Genomic DNA, 24,532 nt, shown 5'->3' with positions numbered 1-24,532 from the left:
ACCAAAAACAAAACACAAAAACGTTAATATATATATTATATATTCTATACTGTGAAAAGAAGTCTAAACTATATATGATTTTAGGAATCTCGTATATGAAAACGTGATAGATTTAAAATATCATATAGACATGGCTAATTCGCTTGTTCTCTATTATTAAACGGATCATTCTTTAAATTAGCATTGAATTAAAAGTTTAGATTATGTATTAAGAAAATCGATAACAGGTGTTAATATAACTCGGGCTTTGGGACTAATTTCATATTATCCAAACAAGTTTTGCAAGACAAAGGAAAAACATTATGAAAATTGAAAAATATCATTTTCATAATCAGGGCATCTCTAGTATTAACTATGACAATACATGTATGTGCGCTGATTATGAAGATTATAACCTATGAAATGTGAAAAAAAAAACTAAAGTTTAATAATGTTTGGTAACATTTCTCTAGACAATACTCATGTCCTAAGGCACAGGGCACTGGACAAAGTTACTCAAACTTCTGCTACTTCTATCTATGTCTTATAAGGCATTACATAAAAATGATCCAAACTTTTGGATACTGACATGGCAAGCTATGAATGGTCAGAACATAGAAGAAGGATCTTGTTCTTAATCAATAAATAAATCAATGATTAGCTTCTATCAGGATTTGGGGACTAATTTGGCAGGTCAAATAGCAATTGACTTATTATGAATCATATTATCTTAATTACACATTTACACCCATATCTTTCTGTCTTAAATTTTGATAGATATGATCTAGGCAAAATCATCAAGGAGAGGGACGGGTGTTCTTGAAAATGTAGACATTGATTGTGAATGCTTGTCTTCGTCTGTTTGTAGTCTAAATGTCTATTAAATATGTACCACAAAAAACATATTTTAAATTTTTTTTATTCTTAATATTGATGTCTCGAATTTGAATTTTTAAAACCAGCGATCCACTTCTGTCATAATATAGTAAGAAATATTTATGTCTATGATTTGAGTTTGTAGTTCGTACTTGTCACTAATGCTAATTAAGCATTTCTGACTTGGTTTATCGCTTTTGTGGTCTTTGGTACTGATGTTTCAGACCTCTTTGGATCGGATGTTTCACGTGTAGTCTTTTAACCACCCATGGTTGGGTTAATGTGTTTGATTAATAAAATTTCAGATGACAAAAAAAAAAGAATTCTACAAATATAGATGTAATTATTTCAATATCTTCTGATGAAAGTAGAGATAAATGTATTACAAGAATAGTCTGACTTGCTATAAACCACTAAACTAATTATGTAAACTGAAACTAAACAAATCAATTCGCATTATGTGCGAGCAAGACGCACATAGGTGTAAAAACCGTCTAAATTTTTCTTGTAAACGTATTTTTATATTACCCTGAGATGTCACAACAAATGGACTTTTTTTTTTTTTACTCAACTTCAACTTTCATTCACCAATGGCAATAAGTGGTACACAAGATTACAATCTTACAAGATTTTCACCTCACATACAGTATCGGACTTTGGGGGAGACGCGCTCATCAACTTTTTATTTTTTTCGAGCAAACGACATCAGCTTGTTTTTTCGTTTTATTTCAGGCTTTTATATTTATGGGCCTTTATATGACCACTCCAATGGACAATTCATGCCCATTTCGTTAACCCTATATGACCACTCCAATGGACAATGGACGTTGAAATGTTACTATCAAACCAGTCCACCCACAATAATTGCTATGCCTAAACAAAAGTCCAAAGCGTTCGCTAAATATTGTCAAAAGAATATTAATTAACTATATCAAATATTGTTAGGCTGTATTATTTTCTCCTACCGTGTCATTGTCACTTTGTCAGTTTAGAAGTTCAGTTTCACAAGCAAAATTTGTTTCATTTTTAATTCTCCTACGTACCAGCCATAGTATACGTGTAAGTGAATAATTCGGAACGACTCGTGTTGGGTTTACTAAACATAAATAGTTTTATTTACTTGTGGTTTACTTGTCAATTTCAAGTTAGTTAATATTGACAAAGTCAAAAACTATTCTTATTAACTATCAAACAATTTATATTTATTTTCAACACCTAATTGACGTGATGGCCTATAATTACCAAATTCATATTATGCTTATACTATTTTTTTCTTGTCTTAGAGCATCAATAACGCAAGTAGCTTGTAGAAGAGTGCTTAAAGAAAAACAATATAATAGTCGGTGGGTCCCACAGTGGGCCCCACAAAAACTGAACAACCCACGATTTTGTTGCCTATTTAAGCACCTGAGCTTACACTGTTTGTGGGCTCCGTGGGCACGTGTTGACCTGCAAATGGTCCTATTTTTTTTTTTTGTTCTCGAAAAAAAAATCAAAAAAAAAATCAAAAAAAAAATTAAAAAAAAATAAAAATAATTAAGCACCCCTTTTTTAGCGTCGGGCGTTAATGATGCTCTTAGACTGTATCTGGCCGCCTATTTCAGTTGGCAATAGTAATGTACATCAAGAAACCTAAAATCCATATACAAATGATATTCCACAAATAATAATTGATAACTCAACAAAATTACAAAACGTTCCCATACAACTAGTGTACTTGGTTACATCTATTGATAACTTAAACTACAATATTCACAACTCCCATGACAGTATATACAAGATCATGTTATAGTATAAGTAACAACACCATCATAGATCAAAATAAAACGCTTATAACGATATGGCTGCTTTGCAGATGAATATCTTTTGTCTCATATTCCTTCAACTACTACTGTTCTTACTCTCTTTGTTTGCTCCAACCAATGCGCAAGGGTTGAAATTCGGGTTCTATGACAGCACATGCCCGAAAGCTGAGCGTATTGTCAAGAAGTCTGTCCTGGATGCGATAAAGAAGGATCCTACAATTGGAGCTCCTTTGCTCAGAATGTTCTTCCACGACTGTTTCGTTAGGGTAATGTTCTTTCTTGATGACAACAACCATAATTTCCAATTCATCCTTTTTAATATTTTGTCGACCTAATGAATGAACCATTATGTTTAGGGATGCGATGGGTCAGTCTTACTAGAGCTAAAGAACAAAAAGGACGAAAAGAATGCGCCTCCTAACCTCAGTCTTCGAGGGTTTGAGATCATAGATAATGTCAAGGCAGCTGTAGAAAAGGAGTGTCCAGGCGTTGTTTCCTGCTCTGATGTATTGGCCCTTGTCGCTAGAGACGCAGTGGTTGCGGTTAGTATTTATATCTAAATAACAAGTGACATATCTAGTATATATGTATATACATTTTTTTTTTGGTTGGGTTCACGGAATCTATATCTTTATTACGAATTTTTTTAGAACACCATATATCTCGAAGTTCACATGGTGATTGTAAACTCTAGAAATTAGGGTTGGATACAAAATTAATCGCAGATTTCTGACTGATCTTAAAATAAATATACAGTACTCCAAAAATTGCGATATAGTAAGATTTCTTATCTGATATGCCAATTACTAATATATTTTCAGCTCAATGGACCGTCATGGGGAGTTGAAACGGGAAGAAGAGACGGTCGGGTTACAAACATCAATGAGGCTAGAGCGAACTTACCATCACCATTTGATAATATCACTAGCCTTATCACCCAGTTTCGGTCCAAAGGCCTCGACAAGAAAGACCTCGTTGTGCTTTCAGGTATGTTATATAATCAATGAATTCATAACATATATATGAAGTTAGAATAACGCATCAAATAATTAACAGTCCATTTTTCTGAACAAACAAGAAGAATATTTTGTTACCGAAGTCAATTAACCGAGTTATAATAGAGTTGAACCTGAAAATGGAAAAACTAGCTACAGAATAAAATATTTACCAAGTTCAGTTCAAGTCAACTCTATTAGAACTAAAATAAATAGTTCTAATAGACAACCAAGAAACTAAGGTTTATAGTTACGGTCTAAAATATTCCATAACAAAAAAATAATTTATGCTGAATATGTATTTACATGTTGATAGGTGGACACACGATGGGAACGGACATTGTTCTCTAATCACAAACCGGCTCTACAATTTCACCGGGAAAAGAGACAGCGACCCAAACCTAGACACGGAATACGCAGCCAACCTCAGAAAAAGATGCAAGCCTACCGATACCACGACTGTTCTAGAAATGGATCCAGGAAGCTTCAAAACATTCGACAAAAGCTACTTCAAGCTTGTGTCTCAAAGAAGAGGGTTCTTTCAATCTGACGCAGCTCTTTTGGACAACCAAGAAACTAAGTCTTACGTTCTCAAGCAAACGAAAAGCTATGGGTCTACTTTCTTTAAGGACTTTGGTGTGTCTATGGTGAAGATGGGTCGGATTGGGGTTTTGACAGGTCGGGCCGGAGAAGTTCGGAAGAAGTGCAGAATGGTTAACTAAGTTAAGATATTCTCGTGAGATTTTGTATTATTATTGTTTGTTTATTTTCTCTGAAGAATCATGCGTGAAGCAAACGTATTGAAATGGAAAATAAAAATAAAATTATAATAGTATTTTGACTCTATAAGGAGTATAAAATATTTTTAACTAGTAAATAGCTTTTTTGCGTTAGACGATCTTATCTTCAACTTAAATTATATTTTGAATTCAAACTATAGCAGGTGGCACTAATTTGAATCTTAATTTTTTGATGGCTTAATCAATTCTTTTTGGACGATATACACATGATACATTTGAATATATATAGTTTGATAATTACAGGCATATATATACAGAGAAAGATATGTAAACAAAAGTAGAGCATAAAGTTTCACGAGCTCATATATACATTCACGGTTTATATACACATGACATTATGACAAGAGAAAAAGGCTCTCTTTCCCTTCCATAAACAAAACGTTCAAGAAAAAAAAACAGAGATAACTAAAAAAAAAAAAAACGCATAGGACAGCAGAACACCTGCAAAACAAAACGATCAATCAAAGTTAATATATGATTTAAATAATATAACTATAACCTTTTTCTTGTAACAAATAAAAATATAACCTAAACACATACATTATTGGGTAGAGAAAATCTAGAAACAGAGAGACGTACCTTTGATCGATGAGAGAGTCAAATCACTGAACGGCGTTAAGGGATCTCACTTTGCCACTGAGAGGCGAACACGGCAAGCTCGGCCTCGAGATCAAGAACAAGCTGAGACCATGTGGACGATTCTCGAGAACGCAAAGATCCTCCTCTCTGATCTTCAAAACCTGGCTGTGTACTCTCTCCTTAGCCGTCCAACGTCCGACGGATCTTGGAGACTCAGTCTCTGCTTCGGATGATCCGCTACTCTCTGTTTCAACTTCCTCCACCATCTTCCTAGCTATCGCTTCCATCTCCGGCCAAGCTTCAGCTTCTCCTCTCATACTCATCCTCTATATATATAATATAAAACGAAAAAGATTTCGGGAAAGAAAGATTCGAAATTCGAAATGTGAAATTTATTGTGAACTGTGAAAGACATGTGAAACAGAGCTTACTGGGTACTATTTATATACCGAAGCTAAGCTTTGTTTTAACGGGATGAAAAAAACGGTTAGTGTTGACGTGTCGGTATTGATGACGTCACGAGAAATTTACACCATGGAGGTTTTGACACGTGGAGAATTAGATGAGCTGGTCGGTAAGAGAAATGGTATGGACCGAATGGTCCGGATCTCTCGATGTGTCGTTTTGACCGATTGAGACGAGACGTGTGTTTGGAAGAAGAGGAAATCGGATCTGAAAACGACCTAATCACGCGCCGTTTTGTTTGGCAATTGGCATTTTCCCAAAACTAGTTCGATAACTTCCAAAGATTATTGCCATGTCATCCCCAAAAATTCTCTTTAGATTTTGTTATAATTATTAACTACAACATGTTCTAAGCTCCATGTTTTCTAGGGTGCAGATGGAGGTTAGTCTGATATTTTATTTATTAATATCAAATATTTATATCTCAATTCTCATATCATCAAATTGAGTTTAATTGTAAATAGATTTCTGAAAAAGACTAGTAAGGAGATCTATGTTACATAAATTATACTGATAGTCAAATACTCCCTCCGTTTCAAATTATATGTCGTTTTGGAGCAAAATTTTCGTTTCAAAATAAGTGTCGTTTTATGATTTCAATGCAAAATTTATTGACTTTTTAATCTACTCTATTTTTCTATTGGTTGAAATCTAATTAGGTGTATTGGTAATGATGTTTTTATCTAGTAAATATACAAAATTAAATATTTTATTAATCTGTGTGCCGAAGTCTAGAACGACAAATAAATTGAAACGGAGGGAGTAGTAAAGTAAACGTAAAAAAGTTTGTTTCTTCGTAGATGGAAACAATCCGGAATATTTTGAATTGTACTTTTAAATTACGAAGATGTGTAGTTGTTTACTAACGTATTCGAAATTTGTGGTGATGCAAGTATGGTTTTCTTAGTATTGATAAAAGTAAAACTATAATGGTCGAATGATTGGTATATAAAGGTAACCACTAATCAGTCCATCGGTAGATACTCAACTATGTAATAAAGAATTTAAAATCGGAAAGACGACGTTCAAAATGTTGAATACGTGTAAAATTGAGATTGATTTGGTTGTCATGGCTCACATTGAAGGCTTGATAATACCACTAATTTCACTTACGTGTAGCAATAACCGACCATTGCTTGAATCTTGAATTATAAAAACTAATTTAATGGTAGTTAAATTGTTCTACTTTGGTTAGATAGTTTCGACGTGGGTAGCATGTAACACGTGTGTTAAGACAATATGCCCAGTGTTAGTAAACAAGTGTATTGTTGACAAAAAGACAGTTAGTTAACAAGTGTGTGTATTTATATAATCACGGACGGCGAAATCACTAAGATTTTTAAGAGTAGAAAAATCGGCCTAAAGTTAAAATAATTTTGTTAAGGGCCAGTCAACTACAGTTACACTGCATGTGGCCACCTGTATAGGCCTAGCTTAAAAAGGAACTTCTAGGCCCACGAGACATATTGCAAGATAGGCACATAAGATATTATTGAACTATATGAGTTTTTGGGATCTCAGCATAAGAAAGAAACAAAACTTTTTAAGAGATGATGTTTGTAAACAATAAGTAAAAAGTTGGACAGGAGAAACCGAAAGAAAACACAGAACAATCCACTGAGAAATAACAAACTACAAAATGATCAAAAGGTAGATTGCTCCATAGCTAAAACAGGTGAGAGTTAGAATTACTCTTCGTCATCACCATCTGCATCACCACCAGAGGCTTTCTTGGAGGCAGACTTCTCATTCCTTCTCTTCACTCTACCGGGACGGCCACCACCGAAGGGACTGGTCAGAGCAAAGTCAATATGCTTCTGAGAATCAAGTCTCACCATGAACGAAGGAATGTTCACCAACTGCTTACCAACCCTACCAAATCAAAACCACCAAAGATTAATCCAATGCTAGTATCAACAAGAAAATTTAAATTTCAATAAAAGACACAACACCTGATATGCCTCTGCCTAATGAGGACACGGGAGTGATGAATCGACTTAGCCATACCAGACTTGAACACAATGGTCTGAAGCCTACGCTCGAGGAAATTCTCAACGGTCAAAGCCAAGACGTAATCGAGCTTGTTCTGGCTCTCATCGAGAAGACCGTAACGGTTCATCTTACGGAGAAGCGCCTCACCTTCGAAGATCCTCTTGGGGTTCTTCTCGTCGAGCGTCAGAAGATCCCTCGCGGCGTTACGGATACGGCTCAAAGAGTACTGCACTCTCCAGAGCTCACGCTTGTTGCGGAGACCGTACTCACCGACTAACTTCAACTCGGAGTCGAGACGCTCCTTCTCGAAAGGACGACGTGGTCCCTTGAAGGTCTTTCCATCTATTATTACACAACACACGGTTCATTAGCAACAGCACAATACATCATGGTAACGGATCTGTGATTTTTTTAACATAATCTAATCCACAACCTATCTGTGAGTTCGAACATAAAGCACACTAGGCTGATCGAATCGAGAATGAGAGATGAATTTAAACTACGAAGGAAAGGGAAGGGGGGTGAGGCTTACAGTTGCGGTAGTAGCAAACGTGAACCATACTGTCGCCTCCTCTGTGATAGAAACGGCTGTGTGAGAAGCTAGGGCACGAAGAGAGAAATGGAGGTGAGAAATTACGTACGGCTTTATAAGGGTGTGCTTTAAAACCCTAAAGCTTTTGGTCTTTACTGGGCTTTTTAACTATATGGGCCTGTTTTACTCGTATATATTAACTGGGCTCTCTGCTCGATTTGTAATGTATTGTTTGAGACAAAGTTTTATTTTGTAAAACCAAACCCAACATTGTTTTTGGATTTAAAGGTAGCGTGAAAATCTTATTTATATCGAAGTGGGACTATTTATAAAAATCTTTGGAGAAAGTGAAGGAAGATCTGGGTCAAACTGCTAGAAAAGTACAGCTCAGTCAGTCGTACGTTGTGAGAGTGGGGGACTATGTGGCGTGCGAGATAATTTAAACCTCTGTACGAAAGTTTTTACTTGCTGTAGTTTTTCCTGGAGCAAGTGATTGATTGTGTTTTAAATCTTTTATAGAAGTAGTAGCACCGATATTTTTGTTCTGGCTGAGATAGCCTGTAAATGTTGTAAGATTTTTATGCATTGGTTGCAAAATGGAGTTCTCTTCCAAATGACGAAAAAAATACCAAAACAATCTATAAAACAGCACCAGGTAATCTATAAACTAAAATAAATAAACTTAGTTCCATGGATATCAGGCTGTTATAAAAATTCTAGAGGTTAATCTTTTTATTTTTCTCGTATTCGGTCGAAAGCTACACCTCTCTAACAATAGTAAACTATTAAGAAAAAACACAAAGACATTTTCAAGTGAACAGAAGACAGATCTGACCCGTTGACTAAAAATAAAACAAACGAAAAGCAAAAACAAACAAAGATGCAACCAAAAGAACTAGCTACCAAACAAACGAAGATGTTGCCATTTTATCTTACTTCACGTTGAAGAAAACGACACGTTGCCGTTTGTCGGAACACTCTCGCGACCGTCTCCTCCTCCTCCGTCTCCGTTAGCTCTTCTAGCTCCACCGCGTCCTGGAATCTTGTTGTTATGCATCCACACTTTGAAAACATTTTTCTCAACTCCAATCTCCCGACAAAACTCCACCACGTCCACGTCCACGTCATCCGGTTTCGGCATCCTCCACCCGACTCTCTCCGCGAACTCGAACATCTTCCCCTTCTGAAACTCACTAAACTTCGTCCTGAAACGCTTCCTCGACACTGGAACCGCCGTGGCTCCTCCTGAGAGTGCAAGAAGCATATAAGAGGACGAGATCGGCGGAGGAGAGGCAGGATCATCGTCCTCTTGGCTACCAGCTCCCACCGAAGGCAGCGGCGGCGGAGGAAGCTGGTGACGATTCTGAGGGCGATACTCGATCCTCGGGACCACAGCTGAGACATTAGATAGATCGTCTTCGCGGCGGTGGAAGTTACGGTGGCAACCACAAGCGTCGCATGTCAGTGAAGTGGGGTCGCTGGAGTTAAACGACGGAGACGGTATAAACTCGCCGCAACCGTCTAGAGCGTGACCACCGATTCCAGCTGCGTGGTTCTTCAGACACTCTTTATAAGTAACAACCACTTGAGACGCATGATGTTGGTGGTCGTGGTTACGTTTCCCGTTGGAAAAAGAAATAGGCTTCGCGGGCTGGATCCGGGTCGGAGCTTCGGTAACGGGTTGCCGCGAATCCAAGTCGGATACTATAGTAGCTGAAGTAGATATTACATCCATGACTTCGAAATGTTTGCTTCAAGAAGAATATAGATGAGAAGTGAAAGTAAAGATAAAGATTGCACTAAACCAAACTGTTTGCTTAAATGTAAATCTGATTTTTTTTGGGTTTGGGATATGGTTTAAGTATTTGGACTGGTATTAATCTAGAAACCGAACTTAGCAAAACTGTAAGTCTACCCCAATAGAGGAAGAAGAGATGAGATGTTGAACACTGTAGATAATGGAGAAATCCAAGTTTGTGTGGTTGAGATTCATAATCATTATGAGCTTTTTTTTCTTTCACAAAAAAAACATTTAACCATGGTTTGTTGACCCCACCCTAGGGTTAATAATAAAAGATAAGTGTAATAAATATAGGCTAGTAAATAGGGTTCGTAGAACAGCATCTAATGTGAGTCATGTCTTTTTCCTTTTGCTCAATTTGTATCTCCATGACGTTGACAACTAATTATAAAATACACTACTAAAATTTATATCATTTTTTTTTTGCAACCTTTCAACTATTATCAGTACTACTGTATATAATCATGGCTTAAGATATAATATACTAATATTATAGGAATATTATCATTATCAAATAAAAACAAACTGTGTTTACATATAAGCTTAAATAAAATTAATATAAAATATAAGTAAAATTTATATAAAATATGAGTAAGCATTAAGTAAAATATTATTTTTAAATATGAAATAACAATTTATTTTAGTAAACTATAACTGATTATAGTCAAAATATTGGTGATAATGTTGACAAATAGTATACTATACAATTAACTTCATGAAATTATTTTAATAATTATTAATGCAGTTGGATTAGTTTATAAAAAAATCATGTGAAATTTTATATTTTATATACTTATATATATCATATTAAGAGAAAATAATTTAAAAACATATTGTTAAAAATTTGCTTAGGGGCATCTAAAAGTAAGAGTGTTGGACAAACATTTATATATATATATATATATTTATACACGTTACAATGTATGTGCACAAATGCACTGTATACGATGAACGTATGGGCCTTCTTCATAATTATTGATTTGGAATAGTCTCCAAAACAGCGACATATTATATAATTTCATGTCAAACGAACTAAATTATAGTAGGTTCTTTTTTTCGATCAAAAAATTATACTAGTTAAAATTTTGATTTGCAATGATGAAAATGTAAAATAGCAGAGAAATAATCCGAAACGTATGTTGATGTGTGTGACAACTTGAGAAGAAATGGAGGAAACTGCTTTAATTGCTTAAACAAGTTGGATCTTAATTCACATTATGCCAAAAACAAAGCTGGTTCGTCATACCCAAAATATGATTACTACAAACTGAAAGGGAACAGATATTATGGTACCGACTTTCGATATGCATACAGGCGCTAACTCGTACATAAGTAAGTTTATATTGAAAAGGCCTGATGCTAACATGTCAGCCCACTCTCAAATGGGCTAGAGATATCAAAACCTTAGTGATAATTTCACTAGCAAAAAAGAGCGAGGAGAGTACTGGATACATTGTTGTACTACTAAAGAGGAGACAAAACAGCAGATGTTATTGAATTGATTGTTTGCTGTTCTAACTTCTAAGGTACAAGTATCACAATCTTCTAGTCAACAGAAGATGTTATCTGACAAAAGACACCTTTAGATTGTTGAACCAATCTCTTTTCAGGACGACGAAGCTGTCTCCACCGTAGTGGACTTGGCCATTGCCGCTTTAGTGTAGATAGGGTGAAGAACATGACCTCCCTTAGGATCAACATGAATCCATTTGCGTCCAGTGATCTTGTTTTTCTCGAACCTGACTCGTCCTTCCTTCAATGCAAACAGAGTATGGTCCTTCCCAATCCCGACATAGTCTCCCGGATGGAAACGAGTTCCACGTTGACGGACTATTATGTTTCCCGGTATCACATTCTGCAAAATCACACACTCAGATTGTTAATGTCATGATTCTCTGAATCCTTAACCTAGCTCGTTGCTGTAATGTAATGTGATACCTCTCCTCCGAACTTCTTGACGCCGAGATTCTTGGGCTTAGAGTCACGTCCGTTCTTGGTGGAACCGGCGGTTTTCTTAGTAGCCCAACGCTTTAACACCAAACTCAACCCACTTGAAGAACAATCTTTAAACAAGAACAAAAACACAAGTGAGTTAACCAGACAAGAGATGAACGAGATATCTAGACACAAGGTATCATAATACCGGAGATGCCACTGCCACCGTAAGCAGGAACCTCGGTGATAAGTTCCCTCAAACTAACTCTTCTGCATAAGGATGCTGCTGAGTTTAAGAAATTCATTTTTGTGCAGAAATCTGCAGAGAGAGAGAGAGAGCATCTCAGACATAAAACATTCAAATGATAATCAGATACATCTCATTTCTAAATGCATCACTGTCACAAACAAATAACTCACTGACGTTCTCCTCGACGATTGATTTAACTGACTAGTCTTAACAAACTATTACATCTCAGATTCGTATCCTCTATCTAAACCCTAATTATCCGATTTCGCGATTGAATCTAACATATTCAAACATGTTTAGTTGATCATCGTTAGAGAACAATCTCTGGCGTCAAATGTCTAAAACTACCCGGCCGGTTTAATAAAGGAATATACTTACCAGAAATTTTCGACTCCAGTGCACTGCGACCGGTGATAAATGTGATCGGAGGCGACGGCGTGTAGAGGGAAAGGGCTCAACTCCAGAAAGGAAAAACCTTATTCGCAAGTGTGAAAACTATACCCACGGAGGGTCTTGATATTTAACTGCTTTTACATTTTGACCCCCTACGTTTATGTTTTGAAATGTCGAACCAAATTGAATATGATTACTAATCGGTTATCGCGGTTATGAGAACCGGTTTTGAATATTAAGTAGGTTAAATGTTGTTTAATTTTGTAGTACAAAAGTTACCAACCAATAATACCATAGTATTATTTATTTGTTTGAAATCTCGATTAGATTTATATTACACTACTACACACTAAACAAAGCTTTGATTCGAACTCTATCATCAGTATTCAACTGTCTATCAGTGTATTCAGACAGGATTGCTCGAAACTCGTCTCCCGTTAAGGTTTCCTTGTCCAACAAGACATCAACAAGCTTGTCTATTGCTTCTCTGTTATCCCTCACGTGGTTCTTTGCGATCTCGTAAGCGTTATCGATTATTTTCTTCACGCACTGATCAATTTCCTCGGCGAGTTTCTCGGACATGGAGCTTCTCGCGAGCATCCTTAGAACGATGTCGCTTTGCGTCGTCGCTGGATCGGTTAGAGCCCACGGACCTATCTCCGACATACCAAACATCGTCACCATCTGCAAAATGAAAACAAAAATTAGATAACCCACCGGTTGTTTCCAGTTTATAAAATTAATGTTATGTGTCTGTACCTGTCTTGCAATCTGAGTTATTTGCTGGAGATCGCCGGTAGCTCCGGTGGTTATTTCCGGTTCTCCGAAAATCACTTCCTCGGCTGCTCTGCCTCCTAGTCCTCCGACGATTCTAGCAAACAACTGCTGTTTAGAAACCAATGTGGGGTCTTCTCCCGGTAAGAACCACGTGAGACCACGTGCTTGACCTCTAGGAATCAACGTTACTTTCTGAACTGGGTCGTGACCCGCAGTCAATGTCCTAAACCGAGTAAAAACCCATTAATCTCAAGCGTAAACTGATTAAACCGGAGACATTAAATTAGTAAACCGAGGACTACTTACGCACAGACTGCATGTCCTACTTCATGGTAAGCTACAATGGCTTTGCTTTTGCCGTCGACCATCTTCGTCCCTTCCATTCCGGCGATAATCCGGTCGATAGAGTCGTCTATCTCTTTAAGGGTAATCTTCTCTCTTCCTCTTCTTCCGGCGAGAATCGCAGCCTCGTTCATGAGGTTCGCCAGGTCAGCTCCACTAAAACCAGGAGTTCTCATAGCGATCACGCTCAAAGACACTTCACTGTCAAGTTTCTTGCTTTTGCTGTGAACTTTTAATATCTCCTCTCTTCCTCTCATATCCGGTAAACCAACGGATACCTGTTCAAACCGGTCCGGTTTATTTTCATTTTTGAATTCAAACATAACATAGCAATGAAAATTCGCCTATAACTCCAAAGTATTACTTGTTATGTTAACCCACGTTGCTAGGTCCCCAAAGTAAATGTATGTATTGATTATTAGTAATTGGTCGGTTTATATATCCAGCTTGTGGGTTAACCAAACATACCTGCCTGTCGAATCTCCCTGGTCGGACCAAAGCAGCGTCTAGAATCTCTGGTCTGTTCGTTGCAGCTATCACGAGCACTCCGGTATTCCCCGTAAACCCGTCCATCTCGGTTAAAATCTGGTTTAGCGTCTGCTCACGTTCGTCGTTTCCACCTCCTAAACCGGTTCCTCTTATTCTCCCAACAGCATCAATCTCATCAATGAACACTAAACAGGGTGAATTAGCCTTTGCCTTGTTGAACAAGTCTCTTACCCTAGATGCTCCGACACCAACAAACATCTCTATAAACTCCGAACCGGACAGTGAGAAAAACGGAACTCCGGCTTCTCCGGCTATGGCCTTGGCCAAGAGAGTCTTCCCTGTTCCTGGCGGTCCTGTCAGCAAGACACCTTTTGGGATTTTAGCACCCAAGGCTGAGAACTTCTCGGGTGTTTTCAAGAATTCTACTATCTCTTCAAAGTCTTGCTTGGCTTCGTCTACTCCTGCAACGTCCTCGAATGTTATCCCTGTGTTTGGCTCCATTTGAAACTTAGCTTTGCTTCTGTTACAAGAAAACATACATTAAACACTTTAAACGTAGGGTTTAATATTCGAAATTGATTATTTGAGTAGTTTACCTTCCAAGGCCAAAAGGTAAGCTGGGTCCACTAGGGTATCTATTTGAAGAAGATGATAATAGCAGAGAGCCAAGTAAGAGCAAAGGAAACCCAAAATTCCCCAAGAAATTGAGCAAGAAAGCTCCCCAGTTCACATCTACAGGATGAGCAGCGAAGTCTACGTTCTTCTCCTTCATCTTCCTGACAAGATCACCAGGCAAACCCGGAAGGTTAACCCTAACTCTCTGGATCTTTCTTAACGCTGGATTGGAGATCTCTGCGATGGCAACAGTTCCATTCTCGAATAAGTCAACCTTCTTCACTTCATTTTCTTCCAGATGGTGCAGGAACCTCGAGTATGACATTCTGTTGGAAGCGGCTTCGATGGGAGCTTCTGGTTCAGCTTTTGCCGGATGAGCCAAAAAAGTTGCTAAAGGTGGCGTAAAACCCAAGGCAGTCATATTCAGCAGGGCTCTCTTGGTGAGTTTATGGTCTAGAGTTTTTGTCCTGATATGATGGTAATGCCTGTGGAGGTATTTGGATAAATGAGTAGGTTTTGGTAACTCTTGGGACTTGTTATTGCAGGTTGGGATGTTAGAGAGAGGGAGAGACAAAGCTGACGAAGATGCCATTTTCATCATCAAAGCCCACGGCTTCTGTTCTTTTGGATTATGCTTCAAAGACTATATATTACGTTTTGAGGTTTGGTCTTTTGATGTTTTGGTTTGTGGGTATATTCGAGAATTTATAATATAAACAGAAAAGTTGATATGATGAGTGATGACTCAAACGAAGAGGATGTTTCTAGTTTCTTTTGTCTCCTCTAGAACATATAATTGTCTTCCTGAATGATCCAGAGATTATTGTACTATAGAACAAGAAAATCTTTATATCTTAAATCTCCAGGTATATATTAAGATTGATATAAATCATCAGTCTTGCAAAAAAATCTCAAACCTTGATAATTTTCAACTTTTCTCTTTTCTTTTTCTTTCAGTAGAATTTCAGTTAAACCACACACTTGGAGGGTAAAAAGGCAAACACACATGTCGAAGAACCTACTAACATTCATGATAAAACCTTGGACCTTTTTTGAAGAACCGATCTTTATTTTTATTACAAGAGAAGTTCTTTACTCCGTTTACCATAAAACTATCTGCCAGAAATACAGATATGAATAAGAACATGTTTGTATCATTAACTAGGCATGAAGTCAGAACAAAAAGCAAATTTCTACCAAGATAACTGGAAGTTCCAACCAATAAGAATCCCAATAAGCGGGATAAATGTGGAAATAAAGAACTAGGCATGAAGTCAGAACAAAAAGCAAATAATAAAAGAAACAGGAACACATTCAGAACCTACAATCTAAATCATTGTTCCTCACTAGAAACCATTTTCCCCTGCAAAATCCTCACTGTAAGGTCTTTTATATAATAAACACAAAGAGAGTAACATCATATTAGATTGTGTAAGAGATGTCGAGCACCAAAATTAGGAATGTCTATGAAATAGCGAAGCCACAAACACCAATCTTACTCCTTTACAGTGATAAAACATAAGAAAAAGAGAGGGCACTCATACAAACCTGCAGAGGTAAGAAAGGAGAGGACAGTTGGGGTCTAAGGAAGATGATGATGTGAAAACGGAAGTCAAATACGGAAAAAAGCATAAAAACAAGGACGGAAAACAAAAACTTAAAAATAGATTATGAGTATTGAGTACACTAGTCTTTCGATGAGAGGAAACAAAACAAGTAAAATAAACAGCTAGGTGGGGGGAGCTAATTAAGCTGCACTAAGCTTGGAACATATGAGCAAACAAATGCATCATAAATATTGTCTGCACATTCTCTGACATCTGCTGCTTCTTTCAAGGATCCATCTACTCCAAAGATGTAAGCTACTTCGCGAGTGGGGTTATTTATATCTGCGTCTTTATCAAAAACCACGGCGACCTTCTTCTCCTCGTCAATGAAGAAACCCGCAGATATAGGAAACTGCCACTGAGGGTGAAGGAGTTGTTTGATATTCGCTGATAAGAAAAACTTGTTGTTCCAGGACACGGCGTTAGGGTCGTCATCACCAATCTTAGTGGAGATCCAGATCTCAAACGTCAATATATTAGTGGTCTGGAATAAAACCACAAGCTGATCTTCTCCAACACTAGATAGACTGACAGTATCTTCAAAATAAGAATCAAACGGCAGAGGCAGAGGCGGCCCGAATGTCTCTCTTGTGAAATCAAAACAGGCTAACAAACCATCGCCAGATTCTACGTCTGAAGCAAACCAGTAGGTGTTTCCCTTTAAAGATAGGCCACGTTCACCATATCTTACCATCCAGGAGTTTCGAGGGTGGAGGTCAAGAATAATCCTCCACGAATCAGAACTTAAGTCGTAGATTTTGAACTCGACAAAACTAGATATAAAATCAATAAATCTCAAGACTTTATGGGACTTACTGTTACTGTCGTAACCGATAGCATACGTATACTGGTCCACTAAGTGGCAGTCGTGTGTCTGCTCGATCCACCTGGTTTGCCCCCAATAAGGGTTCCAAACCACGAGCCTGGAGTGATCATCTTTGAGAATACATAACAATAAACCGTCGCAATGAAAGATTTCACGCACATCGATTTGATCTGAACCGTCTGGGCCAATAAGCTTAGCTTCACGCTCTACTACACATGATGATTTGTTGGAAAGATTGAATCTCATCAAGAAAACCCTATAATCCATCATCATGACCACAAGACGGCCCTCCTTTGCTTCTTCTCCTAGACGATCAATGTGCTTCTTAGCGAATACGCCACATCTGGACAACTTGTTCCACTTTTTGCAAGTAGATCGGACAGGTCTCAGAGATGTCACTGGAATTCGACAGAGAACCTCCTCAGCCATATCCTTTGGGAGATCAGACATCTTCTTCATCTCAAAGACAACCCACGTCTTTAACCCAAACCTCCTTCCTTGTTAACAAGTTAAGTCAACCTTCAATTAAACAAAAAAAACAAAGCAACTTACTTGTCCTCGTTCTGTCCTGAGATTACAGATTTCTTCCGCCTCTTGATATCTATATATAACAATTGAAGACGCAGAAACTCTCAAAGGAAAAAGGAAACTGATTCGATTTTGCACAAAAAAAAAAAAGGAAACTGATTCGATTAAGACGGAAAAAAAAAACACAAACCCGAATTGATTAGGAGAGAAAAACTTTAATTTTCTTGTTTCTGACCGACAGAACAAAGTTTCACAAAAAAAAAAAAAAAGACCGACAGAACCAAAATACCCAAAAATAATCCGGTTGGTTCAGGACCACTAAAATTAAATTCATAAACCCAAACATCTTATCTAATTTGGGCCGATTCAAGGCTTGGGCAGCACAAAATACAAAAAATACCATCTTTTTTTACTAAAGCTAGAATGAATAAATAATTAATCTATATATATATAAAGGATGAGAAATGATGTATCAAGCTACTAAAGCTATTTGGTAAAAAAAATTATTGAACACAAAATTGATTTTGAATTGTAAAAAAAAACAAAGAACCAATGAATAAAAAAACTAAAAAAATGTAACGTAAGGAGAAAAAATATGTTAGGTGGCCCAAAGAATAAGAAAAATAAATTAAAAACAGAAAAGAATCGATAAAACAAAACTAAAAGAAAGCAAAGTAAGGAAAAGGGAATCATCCCATATAATAAGTAGCCAAAAATGAAAATTAGAGAAAATATTCAAATCGGGTAAAACGTTTTGATGGAGATTCAATCGGTTGTTCAGTGGGGGCATGACGAGGGATGAGACCAACTTTACTGCTGAAGTTTCACTATATCATATGAAAATAAAAATATTTGTAGTTTTTATGGTGGCAGCTGCCCCCACCTTGTTGAACGTAGATCCGCCCATGCCTCTGACCACAGTAATGGAGACTCAACATCTAACTGACCACGTCCTCTTTGACGATCGAGTTTAATGAATATTGACGCATTTGGGATGAACGCATCTGATGTCCCCTTCCATCAGAAACAGCGATGGCTGATATCGGAAGCGGAAAGATTCTCCGGCGGCGGTTCTGAGGACGTTGCTCCGTTCTTAGTTCGCTTTTTTCTCAAAAATTTATTTAAAGTTGAAATCTACGTGGCGGTTGGTTAGACCGAAAGCCATTATTAGTTTTGCCGTTTTTTGGGCCTTGAACTAGCCCAAACCCATAACGGGGTGAGTTTATCAGATTAACCAAAACAACACGCAGTTTGAAACTTTACAGAAGCAATTGTGAGAACAACACTAATCGAAAATTTACAAGGTGATTAAGATCCGCTCTTCTCTACTTGTTGGCCATTGTGAGAACACTATATGAAACTTCGTAAACCAACGAAAAGAAGAAAAATCAGTAAAAGAAGGTTGTCTTAAATGATCCTCACAACTAGAGTTGTCTTTGATCTGTCAGGTTATTTCGCTCTTTACATGGAGAACTTCTGAGGGACAGTATCAAAACCGTCTCCGAAGTCGTACTTTTGCCTTTCCCTTCCAACCTGAGATAAATAAAACAATAGTTGTCAACGTTTTAGTCTGAGAGCTAAGGTTCCAGGACAGGACATAACAGTCTATGAAACATGGCACTAAAGTTACCTTTCCCAAGTACAGAGGATCACATGATAAGCTCTCATCCATCGCTAGTAGATTCTTCGACAGCCCAATTGTCCTGAAACATCACATAAACACATACATAACTTGTTTGACTCTAGCACTCTACTGTGGGCAAACAATCCAAACAGTAGCAAAGAACTTGGGTTCGTGGTAGCAAAGAACTTGGTTCGTAGAAATACCTTTGGATGACAGAATCCGTGACCTCTATCATCATCTCACTGGTTTTGTACTGCTCAGGGTCCTCCAAGAATCTCACCATTCCATCTTTCTGGTTGATAAGGGCATGTATCTGACCCTCCTGGATCTACATATAACGGTTAATAGTTAAACAGCTAGCTTTCCATAAACCAAGTGTGTGACACACAAAATACACTACCATCTGAAGCACATGCATTTCCGCCTCCTTAGCATTAGCAAGTTGGGCTATATCTTGAAGCGACAAGGTCAAGTACTTCTGAGTCAATCTCAGTATGTTCCGCTTGTAAAGGGATGTCACTGCTTGCTTAACTAATCCAATGTTATTGTCCTGAAAAGTAGGATGAATGAAGATTAATCAATGCATGTTATAGGGTGAATGAAATTTTTTTTTTTTTGTGTTGGAAACGATTAATATCAGTGAGAAATTAAGTTAGTGTCTAAAGAAGATCTACCTTTTCAAAATCTGAGCTGTGCGCCACAGCTACTGCCTCTAGTTCACTGATCTTCCCATCGTTGTAACGATTACCCACTTCGGAGTAAGGCTGAGAAAAGAGTGAAAGATAAAATCATAAGCTTGTACATAGATCCATGAAAACATGACTCGCCACCAGAAAAAAAGGGGAAAGATATCACCATAAGAGTAAAAAGTAAGAAGACGCCATAACATAGAGAAACCAATACATGTACAATGAATACGATTCAAACTTACCATACACCCGCTCTTGAGGTGCCTCTGAGCTGCTGTAGAAGCGCACTTGGGGAGACTGCCAGTAAACTGCAGAAGTAAAAATAAGACAATAATATGAGAATAACGTTCATAAGATGAATCAATTCTTGAAGAGAATATAAGACGCATGATATTACTAGTGGAACCAACATTACTCAAAAACATCCAATGGATCAGGCACATGCAAAATACAATTGCTCCCACGACAGAAGTTCAGATAAACAACCAACAAAAAACGAAATATAAACACAGTTTTACCTGGCCAGAGTGAATGAGAGTCACCAATATGTACTTTTTGTACCCCTCAAGAGCTATGGCATTGAGTTGAAACATTGGAGCAGTAACAACCTGAAACAAGTATTTCGATCGAGTTAAAACTAAAGCGAAAGTCCATGAAGGCTAACAACATGTGAAAAAAAAAATGTAAACAGAATGCCTTACATTGTAAAGAAGCTCCGATGCCTTCTGGAATCTCTTCAGTCCAATGCATATCATTCCCCTGTCAAAAGTGCAGAGAATATTATAAGAAAGGTGCTTTTGATATATTAACATAGGGATCAAAGACGAGAATCAAACGGGTGGACTAATGCTTTAACTAATAGCAAAGAGGAAAAGAGGCTCACCCATAATAGCAATAGAGATAAAGATCTCTAGGCTGGTCAACCTCCAAGATATCATCGCTAAGAATGGAGAAACCAGCTTCGTAGCACTTCGCCTGGAGACACAGCTGAAGACAATCCGGATGCAGTGCGGTGAAACACTTAGCGGAGACCTGAACCTTACGAACAGCTGACAACAGTGGCGCCACCCCTTGTACAGGATCCTTATAGAGAGTAACAACTGCAAGAACCAAAACAATAACATCATCATCATCTTAATCTCTCTCAACATAAAACACAGAGAGAGACGAGAAAAGATTACATTTTTCAGTTGCAAAACGAATCTGTCCAGCCTCGCAAGAGTTGATGAACCGATCAATTAGCAGAACCACACCAAAAAATTTCTCCTTTTTCACTGAATCACGCGTAAGAGCCTCCTCGCTTTGAAAAATCAAACGATAAAAATCTTTAGATCCCACAATCACACAAACGCAGCAATTACATTCAAACACATCAGGATAAACTAGACTCACCGAAGATAGCCGATAGAATGATTTGAAGCGTCGAGCTGTTCGTCAAGATTGGGATCATAGTCCGGGTCTCCCTTGAAATCATCCTCCGACTCCGTGGAATCTTGTTCGCTTCCATCCCCCGCCTCGGCAGCGTCTCCATCCCCCGCCTCGGCAGCGTCTCCATCCCCCGCCTCGGCAGCGTCTCCGTCGTCTTCCGACTCGTCCTCGTCACCGCCTCCGTCGTCTTCCGACTCGTCCTCGTCACCGCCTCCGTCGTCTTCCGACTCGTCCTCGTCACCGCTTCCGTCGTCTTCCGACTCGTCCTCGTCACCGCCTCCGTCGTCTTCCGACTCGTCGTTCACAACTGGTGGAGGACGGATGAGATAATGCACCAAGCAGAAGGGGTTTGGACCTCGATGGTAGTTCCGTCTTGTAAACAAATGGCCATCCTCCATCGTTAAAGTCGCTTCCGTATGAGTAACTTGAGCTCCTGCTGGAGTTCTTCCCGTTCTACAATTCCTTCTCCTCTCCTCGTTGACATCATCCCACTCAAAATGATCTCTCATTCTAAGGCGAGCATAGAGGAAGATGCCTTCTTCGATCGGCCCTGGACCCAGCTTTTCAATGCTTAGAGGTAAAGGGATCGCGTGATGCCTGTCGTAGATCGCCACCAGATCCGGTTGATTTAGCCAATCAAGAGTGGATATGTGGAAAACCTCTCCGATGCCGTCGTGAAAGGCTTCGTCTTGAAGATTTGTTGCCATACTCTTCAGCAGCGAGTGGAAGACTGAAGCTTTCTGATCTTTGGATCTTTTGGATCTTTGGTTCGTTAAAGAAAGAAAGTAAAAGGTAGTTGTAGGAGATGAAGGTTTTATATATTATATTATTAAAATATTACATGATTACTTCTTCCCCAAGTCATCCACTCCATTACGTGGCTTATTGCCCACTCCATCACCGACTTTAGGTTCCGGTTTGATTTTACTAAACCGGAAATCATATAATGAATAACCGAGCGAAACGGAGAATGATCAGGAAGCTAACCGAAGTCATGGATGTAATATCTACTACAGTATCCGACTTGGATTCGCGGCAACCCGTTACCGAAGCTCCGACCCGGATCCAGCCCGCGAAGCCTATTTCTTTTTCCAACGGGAAACGTAACAACGACCACCATCACTTTAATATTTAATATTATCATTATCAAATATTTATACATTATCTAAATGTTTGTCCAACACTTTTACTTTTAGATGTCCCTAAGCAAATTTTTAACAATATGTTTTAATTACTTTTTTCTTAATTCATATATATAAATATATTAAATATAAAATTCCACATGATTTTTTTTATAAACTAATTCAACTCTATTAATAATTATTAGATATAATTTTATGAAGTTAATTGCATTGTACAATAAAATCTCTATAAATTAATAATGTTAGAACTACATCAAAATTATAATTTTTATTAATTTATAAAAATTATTAATTTATCAATATATTAATTGAACCAAAACTCAATTTAGGACTATAAATTATATTATTTTATAGAGATTTTTAGTATATATTAATTTATAGATTATTAATTTAAAAGTTATATTGTATATTATTTGTCGATGCTATCACCGATATTTTGACTATAATCAGTTGCAACTTACTAAAATTTAATAAAAAATTCACATTTAAAAATAATAGTTTACTTAATATTTACTTATATTTTATATTATTTCTTTTTCCAACGGGAAACGTAACAACGACCACCAACATCATTGCGTCTCAATTGGTTGTTACTTATAAAGAGTGTCTGAAGAAATTATATTATAAATATTATACAAAAAAAGGGAGGGATACCTTTAGCAAGTACAAATGACCTTATCAATTCTCATAACCACTACATGTCCCAAATCCATGCAGTATATATACAACACCAGAGTGATTGCTCGTAACACTCACCAAACTCTCACACCATATTATTCTTACGTCTCAAGAAACGCAACATAACCCTAAGTTTCTGTGCAAGAAACCTAAACACTTTCAAGAAGAAAATGAAGTCAGGTCAGGCTGAAATCGTGGAAACAAGCAAAGCTAGAGGTTTGATGAGCAGAAGAATTGCGATTCTGGAATTTATCCTCAGGATTATTGCCTTTTTCAACACCATAACTAGTGCAATCCTCATAGCAACCACTAATGAAACTCTGCCTTTCTTTACTCAATTCATACGGTTCCACGCCGAATACAGCGATCGTCCAGCGTGAACGTATGTGGTTTTGATTCTTTTAGACTCACTTCCAACCTATTTTCAAACTCCTTTACCTGTTTCTTTGGTACGTAACGCCTGGATCAATTCTTAAAAGTGTTTTTGCCTTAGGTTTGGTTAATCAAACAGGTTCTTACCTCGTCTTGTCTCTACCTCTAGCCTTTGTGCACAATGCACATTGTCAAGAGCAAGACTCAGAACAGTAGAGTTCTTCTCATCGTCTCTGATGTGGTAAGCCCATCAGCAAACCTCCTGTTTCACAAGCTTATAGTAAAGTCTTTTTTTTGTATATGAAAATCTATGTTTCTACTTTCGTTTATGTTTGTGTATATAACTCGTTTTTTGTAAAACCTTTTTCTGTAGAAATCGATCATAAAGAAACTCGAGTTAAGTCACTGCGCTCTGCTAGTTGAAACATTCCCAGAGCCAAACAGGCGACTACTACTGCGGTATGCTCTCATGGAAACCTACTTGGAAGTTTAATGTTTTGGTTACTTTAAACAACTTTATTCTCAGTATGGGTTTTGTTCTGTAGGATTCTAAAGATGATGCATACAATCACTTGTCATTCCCGTGAGAACCGGATGACGTCATCTGCTGTAGCTGCTTGTATGTCACCATTGCTTCTGCGTCCTCTACTGGCTGGAGAATGTGATCTCGAAGGAGGTTTTGACGCTCTAGAAGATAACTCTGCCCAACTTCTTGCTGCCGCTAATGCTGCCAATAATGCTCAAGCCATTGTCACATCCCTTTTGGAAGACTATGGGAACATGATCAATGTAAAGATCATATGCCATCCTGTCATTTAATTTATATATCTGGTGCCAGTGCCACACAAAACAATACTATATTCCTCAACTATTGTTTGTAGGATGAAGGTCTCCAAAGATGCTCCACTTCTACTGATTCCCATATTGGCGAGAGTGGGCCTGAGAAATCAAGTGATGAAGAGGACATAGAGGTTAGAGATAAGACCATGATGTAGTTATCAACACACAACTGG

General features: G+C 37.8%; 9 protein-coding genes across 9 annotated transcripts; 2 read left to right on the top strand and 7 right to left on the bottom strand.

Annotated features, from left to right (window-relative positions):
• The first annotated feature begins 2,487 nt into the window (after nt 1-2,487).
• LOC108816787 (peroxidase 56) lies at nt 2,488-4,485 on the top strand. Its single transcript, XM_018589353.2, is given in 5 exon segments — nt 2,488-2,926; nt 3,017-3,202; nt 3,482-3,647; nt 3,972-3,980; nt 3,983-4,485. Coding segments are annotated over 5 exon segments (987 nt in total). The 5' UTR covers nt 2,488-2,695; the 3' UTR covers nt 4,378-4,485.
• A 177-nt stretch (nt 4,486-4,662) lies between these two features.
• Nucleotides 4,663-5,463, bottom strand: LOC108816792 (uncharacterized). Its single transcript, XM_018589359.2, has 2 exons — nt 5,035-5,463; nt 4,663-4,896 (listed from the first exon to the last, which is right to left on the bottom strand). Exon 1 carries the CDS (start codon nt 5,355-5,357, stop codon nt 5,058-5,060), a length of 300 nt encoding a protein of 99 aa, XP_018444861.1. The 5' UTR covers nt 5,358-5,463; the 3' UTR covers nt 4,663-4,896; nt 5,035-5,057.
• A 1,559-nt stretch (nt 5,464-7,022) lies between these two features.
• LOC108814378 (40S ribosomal protein S9-1) lies at nt 7,023-8,172 on the bottom strand. The gene is made up of 3 exons (XM_018586935.2): nt 8,024-8,172; nt 7,452-7,833; nt 7,023-7,371 (listed from the first exon to the last, which is right to left on the bottom strand). Exons 1-3 carry the CDS (start codon nt 8,049-8,051, stop codon nt 7,188-7,190), a joined length of 594 nt encoding a protein of 197 aa, XP_018442437.1. The 5' UTR covers nt 8,052-8,172; the 3' UTR covers nt 7,023-7,187.
• Nucleotides 8,173-8,735: 563 nt separating this feature from the next.
• On the bottom strand, nt 8,736-9,996 carry LOC108815029 (zinc-finger homeodomain protein 8). The gene has a single exon (XM_018587688.2). It carries the CDS (start codon nt 9,756-9,758, stop codon nt 8,961-8,963), a length of 798 nt encoding a protein of 265 aa, XP_018443190.1. The 5' UTR covers nt 9,759-9,996; the 3' UTR covers nt 8,736-8,960.
• Nucleotides 9,997-11,218: 1,222 nt separating this feature from the next.
• Nucleotides 11,219-12,527, bottom strand: LOC108815857 (uncharacterized). Its single transcript, XM_018588373.2, has 4 exons — nt 12,388-12,527; nt 11,968-12,078; nt 11,763-11,887; nt 11,219-11,679 (listed from the first exon to the last, which is right to left on the bottom strand). The coding sequence occupies exons 2-4, from the start codon at nt 12,062-12,064 to the stop codon at nt 11,431-11,433; spliced, it is 471 nt and encodes a 156-aa protein (XP_018443875.1). The 5' UTR covers nt 12,065-12,078; nt 12,388-12,527; the 3' UTR covers nt 11,219-11,430.
• A 217-nt stretch (nt 12,528-12,744) lies between these two features.
• On the bottom strand, nt 12,745-15,239 carry LOC108838901 (ATP-dependent zinc metalloprotease FTSH 6, chloroplastic). Its single transcript, XM_056991118.1, has 5 exons — nt 14,607-15,239; nt 13,990-14,530; nt 13,486-13,799; nt 13,162-13,402; nt 12,745-13,086 (listed from the first exon to the last, which is right to left on the bottom strand). Exons 1-5 carry the CDS (start codon nt 15,224-15,226, stop codon nt 12,745-12,747), a joined length of 2,058 nt encoding a protein of 685 aa, XP_056847098.1. The 5' UTR covers nt 15,227-15,239.
• Nucleotides 15,240-16,270: 1,031 nt separating this feature from the next.
• On the bottom strand, nt 16,271-17,753 carry LOC130497876 (putative F-box protein At3g23420). The gene has a single exon (XM_056991120.1). It carries the CDS (start codon nt 17,515-17,517, stop codon nt 16,369-16,371), a length of 1,149 nt encoding a protein of 382 aa, XP_056847100.1. The 5' UTR covers nt 17,518-17,753; the 3' UTR covers nt 16,271-16,368.
• Nucleotides 17,754-18,857: 1,104 nt separating this feature from the next.
• Nucleotides 18,858-22,116, bottom strand: LOC108837338 (COP9 signalosome complex subunit 3-like). Its single transcript, XM_056991119.1, has 11 exons — nt 21,292-22,116; nt 21,081-21,199; nt 20,783-20,999; nt 20,601-20,658; nt 20,418-20,507; nt 20,142-20,207; nt 19,885-19,974; nt 19,611-19,760; nt 19,414-19,538; nt 19,217-19,289; nt 18,858-19,119 (listed from the first exon to the last, which is right to left on the bottom strand). Exons 1-11 carry the CDS (start codon nt 22,032-22,034, stop codon nt 19,048-19,050), a joined length of 1,803 nt encoding a protein of 600 aa, XP_056847099.1. The 5' UTR covers nt 22,035-22,116; the 3' UTR covers nt 18,858-19,047.
• Nucleotides 22,117-23,216: 1,100 nt separating this feature from the next.
• Nucleotides 23,217-24,514, top strand: LOC130497761 (rho GTPase-activating protein 6-like). Its single transcript, XM_056990889.1, has 2 exons — nt 23,217-24,308; nt 24,401-24,514. The coding sequence occupies exons 1-2, from the start codon at nt 24,075-24,077 to the stop codon at nt 24,512-24,514; spliced, it is 348 nt and encodes a 115-aa protein (XP_056846869.1). The 5' UTR covers nt 23,217-24,074.
• Nucleotides 24,515-24,532: the final 18 nt, after the last annotated feature.

This window comes from Raphanus sativus, chromosome 7 (assembly GCF_000801105.2).
Source record: "Raphanus sativus cultivar WK10039 chromosome 7, ASM80110v3, whole genome shotgun sequence".
In the NCBI taxonomy this organism is placed as follows: Eukaryota; Viridiplantae; Streptophyta; class Magnoliopsida; order Brassicales; family Brassicaceae; genus Raphanus; species Raphanus sativus.
This window is presented reverse-complemented; position numbering and strand designations above follow the sequence as displayed.